Genomic DNA, 8,370 nt, shown 5'->3' on the forward strand with positions numbered 1-8,370 from the left:
ATTTGGTGACGGCACATTTCACCTCACCGCCACTGCTCTCTCTCATCAATAGATAGATCACCGCTTTTTGCAATGCAAAATCATCGTTTAACCCATGTCTAATAATATGCATGTTCTCTGCAATTTATCTACCATTGTTTCAAACACGTTCGCAATAAACGCTCTGATATTGGCTTCTTTTTACTGCCATTACTATTATTTTCTCTCCTCTGCGAGTCTACAACTCACCAGTTCAACGGGCACACAAATAACATTTGGCCATCTTTCAGGGATGGTTCACTCTTACGTGAATTCAACCAGAGACCCAGATTCATGAAGAAATGGGAATGAGAGAGCGCGCCGGCCGAGAGGAGGTCATGACCAATTATCACTACCCGTCAGTGCTTGACAGCATTTTCCCGATAGGAAACCAAATGTATCAAGCTCGATGCGGAAATGCAGCAGTTGCGGTTGGACCTCTTCCTATCTGACTAACATAGCTCCTACCTCCTACCTACCTACCTAACCTAGGTAGGTAGCTGGTGAATACAAATTGCTACTGCCGACCTGACCTGTCATTGCGGCAAGCCCTGGTCCTAATAATGATGGCACTGGATATTAATTAGAGTTTTTTAGACCTGTTTTTACCCCATCCTGGCTGGCATGGGAAAGAGTTGTTAGCTGATCTGTACAGGATGATTTGTATGAGTGCAACGGCGCACGGTGGTTCTCCACAACACACAGCTCACGTCACGTTGTATGCAGTGCCAGTGGCAGGTACATCAACATGCGTGGCGCCAAGATGCAGGACTGTTGTTGTAGTACAGAATACCTAACCCTCTCCACCGAGAATCACGATGAGTTATCACCTTAGATTTCTTCTAAGGCTGCTGTTCGCTATAATTGAACTGATTGGCGTCTTTTTTTTGCACACCAGCTCCTCCACTATAAATTCGCACACATCAACACAGCTGTAGAAACCATTCCATTTATTCTAGCTATGCCGCTGCCAACCACCAAGTCATCATCATGTCTAGTTTGACATGAATTTTACAATGAAATTTTTCTTGTCGATCCTCAAACTTACCAGCCACTCTTTCCACAATACCTTGTTTTGGATGGTCCTGCAAGAGACACTATGAATATTGAAATCCGGCCCACTACACTTCTGGCCTAGCTGACTTGGACAAATGGACGCGATTGATTCCATTCAGGCAAGCCCCGAAAATCCTTGTATACCCTGTATGACAGTGATATAGCCTGCGTAGTGAACAAGTGCATAAATCCATGGGAACGTGTTGTACTACTCTGAGGGACTCCCACGTGGGACTGACAACCCAGCAATTGTGGTCGTAGTGGAGCACCAGCTGATATCGTGTCATCGATACTAAAGCCAGACGATATAACTGAGGCTTGGCTTGAGGGATTCCGATCTCAGGTGGTACAGCGGACTCCATCCTGGCTAATTGTCCTTCTACCAAAGGGAAGGGCTCCGATACAGTATCGAGCTCAATTCATCCGCCTCAGCTCCCCAGTGTCGTCGGATTACACTGCGGTTCCACTGCGTTGAGGGTATGCGGTACAATCGAGATCCAGACCGCCATGGGCGACATCACATGACGACCCCTCGGAGAAGGCGCAGCGTCCAAAGCGGATTTGTTTCACGGGACCTCGTATTGCCCGAACAGTCCTTATTTCATCAATTTTCGGAGGTTTTCGGTGCCTGGAGAGGGTGGCGTGCTGGGTTGCGCCGCAAAGGCGGAACACGAAGATCCAGCGGGCAGTTATGTCCAAGGATGGGGAAGATCTAGGAGAGCACGCGGGTCTGCCACTACGATTAGACGCTATCCACGGTACGAAAGAGATGCGCACTGATCCCAAGAGGAAGACATACCACAAACTGCTCCAGAGATTCCTCGAAAAGCTCGTTGTTGACGCCCACTCCGCCAGGATGCTCGATCGGAGAAAGGGGATTTTTGACCACTAATGATCCCGTCAGACTGGTCGGGCGAGAAAACATGGAGAAAGGGAGAAGGACGGCGAAGGACGTACCATATTCGACATAGAGATTGACATAAATCTGATGCAGCGCTATCCGCATGCTGGGGGCCTTGGTGTCGGTGAGCATGACAAACTTGATGTTGGTGGGCGTCTCATAGTAGTGCAGTTTGTACTGGCTGGTCCGGTAGCATATGAAGCTGGAGAGACGAGGGACTCGTTAGCATCACCGACATGGAGCCAGACACGTGAGCGAGGGCAGCGGGATGCCGCACCTGTCATCCTCTCCGCCCAGCTTGCGCACCATGTTCCGCAGGGAGAAGACGGTGCCGAAGATGAGCTTCGCATCGTCGTCCGCACTCCGGGGCGAGCGTCCCGAACTCTGGGGCACGCCATTGCTCAGGGTCTGCACTTCGGAAGCAGGACGGGAGGGCTTGCTGCCAGTCGACACGGGGCGTGGGAGCCAGCGACGCTTGTAGATACACTCGGCTGGCCGAACGAGGGACACGTCAGTCGGGGGATTCTTGGACAGCAGAGGGCAGAGCGGGAGTTACCATGACGGTCAAAAATGTAGAAAGAGTAGACGGTCATCTTGCTCGCGCAACGACGGGCGTGTAGTCGCAGTCAACGGCAGTCAACTCGCAGTGCTGAAGCGGGCGTGGACTTGTCAGCAAGAACAGTCAGGCCAAGTCAACGGCGGCTGGTCTGGTTGGCTCCGCAGGCGGTGAGGCCCCCGTTGGATCTCTAGCAGCGCTGGCCGAATCAATCGCGCAGGATAAATGTTTCCTGATCCACCGGTTATCGATATCCCAGGCCAATCCAACGGCCTCCTTGCGGATTCTGCAAGAGCGCCTCGTATCTTCGTGCTTAACGGTGTCGAATATAGTAATATGGCCAGTCCCACCAAGCCCAATAACAGCCCTATGTTCTTCTAGACCGCAGGTTGCTATCGCCAGAGAGGCACGGCGGCCTGAGGATCTCGTCCGTTGTCCCCAGCCCAATTTCCCCCCAAACAAGAAGCTTCCCGCTCCCCTCACCACTCCCCCGCTCGAGGTCTGGAACTTCGAGTCTTCAGTCCACCTGCTGAGTTTTGGATCCCACGCCGCTCCTACACCCGCGAGATTACATGGCCAACAAGAGACTACGGATAGACCCGGTGCAGACAGCACCCGGTCCTCTGTCGGGCACCTCGACCGATAGTGTCGCCTCAGAGCCTCCAAGGCCAGTTCGGCATGCGTACGTTGTGCTCCCCTGAAATTTTTCCCGACTCTCAATATTGCTGTCTGCTCTTCTTCGAGTTGGTTCCTGGCTATGTGGCTTGAGGATTGATTTTCTCTATTATCACAGTTCGACTCCGTCGTATGAGAGTCCTCACCGGCACCAACACCGCCAGCCCACCGCCCCTCGTCGCGTGAAGGTCTGCTCATTCTCAACGAACCGATCAACGAGGATCTGGCTGATGGGGCCGCTGATAGGAAACTCTCGACGCGCGTTCGGAGTACACTACGAGTCAGGATGACGGTTCTGCACAGCATCGGATCAACCAGTACATCATCAAGCAGGAGATTGGCAGGGGCTCCTTTGGTGCCGTTCATCTCGCGGTTGATCAATATGGAAACGAATATGTGAGCCCTTTTCTCTTCCGCCATGGCCCCTGTTACCAAGAGGCGAAGTCAATTGCTGACTGGAAACGCGTCCTAGGCCGTCAAGGAGTTCTCCAAAGCTCGTCTAAAGAAGCGGCAGCAGTCTCACATGGTGCGCAGACCTCGTGGGCCCCAACGTCCCGACTCTGGGTTCAATTCTCCGCTTCATCGTCATCCATCGGGAAGCGACGACCAGCAAACGGGCCACCCCTTGGATCTGATCAGGCAGGAGATTGCCATCATGAAAAAGTTGAACCATAACAACCTCGTGTCTCTGATCGAGGTCCTCGACGATCCGACGGAAGATTCCCTATACATGGTGATGGAGATGTGCAAAAAGGGCGTCATCATGAAGGTCGGATTGGAAGAAAGGGCGGATCCGTATGACGACGAGAGCTGTCGCCTCTGGTTCCGCGATCTCATCCTTGGAATTGAATATCTGCACGCCCAGGGGATCGTTCATCGAGACATCAAACCGGATAATTGCCTTCTCACCAGCGACGATGTGCTCAAAGTGACCGATTTTGGGGTCTCGGAGATGTTTGCAAAGAACTCGGAGATGTATACTGCCAAGTCTGCTGGTTCACCCGCCTTCCTACCGCCCGAGCTCTGTGTTGTCAAGCACGGAGACGTGTCTGGAAAGGCTGCCGACATTTGGTCAATGGGGGTTACTCTGTACTGTTTGCGATATGGCCACATTCCCTTTGAGAAGCAGAGCATCTTTGAACTGTACGAGTCCATCAGAAACGACGAGCCCAACCTAGAAGGGGAGACAGATGAGGATTTCATCGACTTGATGCACAGGATTCTGGAGAAGGATCCCAACAAGAGGATCACCATGCCAGAGTTACGGGTCAGTCACCATCATTCTCGAGCTGCCATAGGGTTACTAATAGGTTAGCAGAATCATCCATGGGTAACCAAGAGAGGCACCGACCCGCTTCTACCGGAGGAGGAGAATACGGCGCAGCTGGTCGAGCCTCCTACGGAGGAGGAGATGAATTCGGCAATCACAAACAACTTGGGCAATTTGCTCGCCGTGGTAGCGTACTCCCGAGAGTGCGTCTTTAACGAAATAGGAAGACTAATCTCTGTGGACAGATGAAAGCCGTTCAAAGATTCAAGAGACTCGTGGATCCGGCCAAGTCATCAGGACTGCACAGTATCCTTGGCCAGGAGCATGAATCCCATTTCGTCCAGCCGCCTCAGGAAATGGATCCGGACGAAAGTCTTGACGCCCTCAACTCTTATAAGAGGGCCCTACGAGAAGATGAGATCGCTAACAAAGGATCTCGTCCGCAAGCTGTGTCCCGGGAACGAGGTCGGTCTCCGAAAAGGGCCGGCTCGGGCGGCGTTTTATCTACACATGGATCTGGCAGCCGTGGCGCGACCCCTGCGTTGCAGTCCTCTCGGGATGATACTCCTTCCACGAAACGGAGCATCTCGGAGGGGACGCGAGGCCATGCGCGCGATCCTTTGGAAGAAGAACACCCGTATCTTTTTATTGGACCGTCCACATTTACCGGTGAATTAACGGATGATCCCCTCGGTGACGGGGTGGTCCCAGGTCCGGACACCTCCATGGATGGGATCCCTGCATTCCCCAACACGCTGCCTCCCATAGATCCGAATGCCGTCCCGGTTGTCAGCGAATCGCCTGGTGCATCGGAGATTGACATCTACGAGACAGCGTATCGGGAGGAGATCGAACGGATCAAGAGACGGAACATGGCGCGACGCGACACTGTGACCAAGGTGTACCTGACACGGCGGGTAGAGAACAAGCAGAACCACCTGAGTGAGGTGTTGAAGCTGATCCGGCAAGCGGAGGAGGAGTCAGCATCGCACGCGACTGAGCCGATTCTCCAGATTGGTGATAAAATCTCGGAGCCTGTTGCTTCTGTCGGCGCCGCAGTCAGTGCTCTCACCACCCAACTTAAAGAGCAAAGACAGAAAGAACGGCCAGAAGCAGAAGCCAACGCGACTCCAACAGCGACGCAAGACAAGCAATCTATTTCTCCTTCAGCAAGCACCGACCAAAGCGCCAAATCCGATAGCAACCACTCGTCCTCAGCGGCCAAGCCATTCTCGTCCATATCTGACGTGGTTACAGAGATGGTTCACACGACCGCGGAGAAATCTCAAGGCGGACTGAAGGCCCTGGTCGAGCGAGTCAAATCCGGCGAGCACTCTCACGAGACCGGCACGACAGAGAATGCTGCCAAGTGAGAACTTGACCACATGAGTATAGGAATATATAGATGGAGTCAAGTCCAATGGGCAGAAATTATATATAATCCAGCTACTCTTTTATCAGGTCGTCAGCGGCTTAACCAGCTAGCTTAAAGAGTTTGTTTGAATTGGAAATCTGCTTACTACTAGGTATTACCCCAACCAGGCTACCTGTGCAGGCCAGCAGTGCTCTGTCCAATGGAGAGAAACTCAGCATACCGTATGATACTACACCGATATACATATGTATGTATCATCGCATTGATCAACATGCAACCGTTTCCATGCGGGCTTTAAATTTATTTATTTAGGGGCATTAAATCTTGAGAGAGGGGGGTTTTTTAATAATGTATATATTTTAATCTAATTTATCTATCTATATTCACCAGCAGATTTTAATACGATTCACACAAAGCGTATTGATTGATATGAAATAATAGTAATTTTTCAAGCTTGGATCTTCTTCTCTATACAGTTCTTCTTCTCATCGTCATTAGGGAATAACATATCTGATGATGGTCTGATACAAAAAGAGAGATAATGTACATACAAAATAGCAGCAAGCAAAAGCACAAACATGAGAAGAGTAGAAGAAAGTAAAAGACAAGAGAGAGAGGGAGATCTGTCTGCCTGTTGGAGTACAAGTCAAAGTCATAGCAACTGTATTGTCATCCCTGCAGAAAGAAGCTGAACATTGATAGATAGAAGGAAATATGTTGGTCCCAAGACTTTTCCCGAGAGCCGGGGATAGATGAAGGAATATATTTCCGCTCTTCTTTCCATACATACTGCGTGTCTGTTGAAAGGCAAGAATAGACAGAAAGAAAAAGGATAATTATCAATAAACAGACAAGATGGGAATACCTTCAAACAAAAAGACCCCGCAGAACATAGCATAGCATTGCACAATACAGGAAATCTTGGTACACAAAAACAAAAAAAAAACATGTAAAATGCATCAAAAAGGACAAAAAAAAGGACTCATATCCATACAATCATTAGAAATAATAAAAAAAGAGAAAAAAAAGCAGATTGTCATATGTAGGGTCAGTCAAGAAAACAGACAGAGAGAGCGAGCGAGTGAAAAGTTTCATATCCGCGTCTTCGCATAGTCGGTCGTCAACAAATCATCGACGCTTAAGACAAGGCCGTGGGTGCTCATAAGCATTAAGTAATTGGTAATAGACCGAACGACTGTACTTCTTTCCACCCTCTAAAAAAGACCATCAAAACAGTCAGGTCCATATTATTATCCATCCCCATTTCTTTTCACGGTGCATCTTAGTGTCGTATCGTGGTAAAGGAAAGCCCAATAGGCTCAACACCGTCTATCGCTCGTCGCTGTCTTAAAATTCATCATTCATATTTCCTTTTTGGTGTTCTCGCACGTCATGTCTCCTTCGTTTCTCCAGGGCGAGATATTGACTGGATCGTAGATCCACTGGCGATCATAGCGGGTGCTCTTTCGGCTTGTGTCATGGATGGCTGATCTGCTGCTGAGCGGATCATACCACCCTCTTGGCCCGAACTGGGAGAGCCACCCAAAGGCGCCTCAAGAGTTCGAGGGGGGAAAAAAGATTCACGGGGCGACGTTCGCAAAATGAAATCTCCCTGCCTGCTTTGTATCTCATGTGGTGGTGGCAACCTTCTCTCCTGATTTGCTTGCGAGAGTATTATGCCTCGTACTGGGTCCATCTCTCCTGTCACCGAGGATTCACTAGTACGCCGTACGCTCGTGTCCATTTGCCCTGTATCTTTTCCGCTTGAGCCTTCCGAAGGAAGCTCTAGTTTCTGCACTTCTGGAGTTTGAACTGTCGCTCTTGGAGACAACAGAGAGCCCTCACTGGTGGCACTCGCAGCACCAGATGGCGTGGATGAATTCTTCATCTTAATATTGCTTGATCTCCGTCGGGGAGGGTATTCTTCACCTCGTGCCTCAGCCTCAGCCTTTCGTCGTTCTGCTTCGGCTTTACTTGGTCGGCCTCGTTTCCGTGGAGGCTCTCCGCCTTTTCCCGGCACGCCTTCCCATCCAGGAGACATGGGACCTGGTGAGCCACTTTCATTGTTGAACTGTCCCGCACTGAGAGGTGGTCTGGGCTGGATGGCACGTGGAGTATGGGTAGTTTTCTCTAACGGCTGGAGTGGCCTTTTTCGCGGGACATTGCCCTCTTGGACTGGGATTGGAGCCGCGGCCGGAGCCGGAGCCGGAGTTGAAGCTAAAAGTGGACCTGCGGGAGGACCTGGTAGTGGAGCCCATGATCCCGGACGAGGTTGTTGTTGCAGGGCCTGCTGACACATGTTGTGGAAAGCATCTTGACATTGACTGAGAGTCCGACCTGGATAGAGCACAATGAGCAAATGCCAAACTTGAAGTAACTGAAAGCCGCCTGGAGATCTGCTGCGGGAGAGGAACTTGATCTAAGAGGCAGCTATAGGAGTAGCGGCGGTAATCTATACCTGGAGGTAATAGAATATCAGACCATGATGGCGATATATTAAGACTCCGAATCACATTAAC

General features: G+C 50.6%; 2 protein-coding genes across 2 annotated transcripts; one reads left to right on the forward strand and one right to left on the reverse strand.

The window, feature by feature from the left end:
- Window positions 1–1,169: 1,169 nt before the first annotated feature.
- On the forward strand, window positions 1,170–6,603 carry T310_7513 (Calcium/calmodulin dependent protein kinase; the record flags this gene model as incomplete). The annotated part of the gene is made up of 11 exons (XM_013469699.1): window positions 1,170–1,221; window positions 1,418–1,551; window positions 1,979–2,485; window positions 2,653–3,156; window positions 3,453–3,602; window positions 3,679–4,473; window positions 4,525–4,662; window positions 4,722–5,845; window positions 6,019–6,098; window positions 6,413–6,448; window positions 6,554–6,603. The coding sequence occupies 11 exons, from the start codon at window positions 1,170–1,172 to the stop codon at window positions 6,601–6,603; spliced, it is 3,570 nt and encodes a 1,189-aa protein (XP_013325153.1).
- Window positions 6,604–7,241: 638 nt separating this feature from the next.
- Window positions 7,242–8,150, reverse strand: T310_7514 (uncharacterized protein; the record flags this gene model as incomplete). The annotated part of the gene is made up of 1 exon (XM_013469700.1): window positions 7,242–8,150. One exon carries the CDS (start codon window positions 8,148–8,150, stop codon window positions 7,242–7,244), a length of 909 nt encoding a protein of 302 aa, XP_013325154.1.
- Between the last annotated feature and the right edge of the window lie 220 nt (window positions 8,151–8,370).

The sequence above is a fragment of the Rasamsonia emersonii genome, assembly GCF_000968595.1.
Source record: "Rasamsonia emersonii CBS 393.64 chromosome Unknown ctg1118621760554, whole genome shotgun sequence".
NCBI classification, from domain to species: domain Eukaryota; kingdom Fungi; phylum Ascomycota; class Eurotiomycetes; order Eurotiales; family Trichocomaceae; genus Rasamsonia; species Rasamsonia emersonii.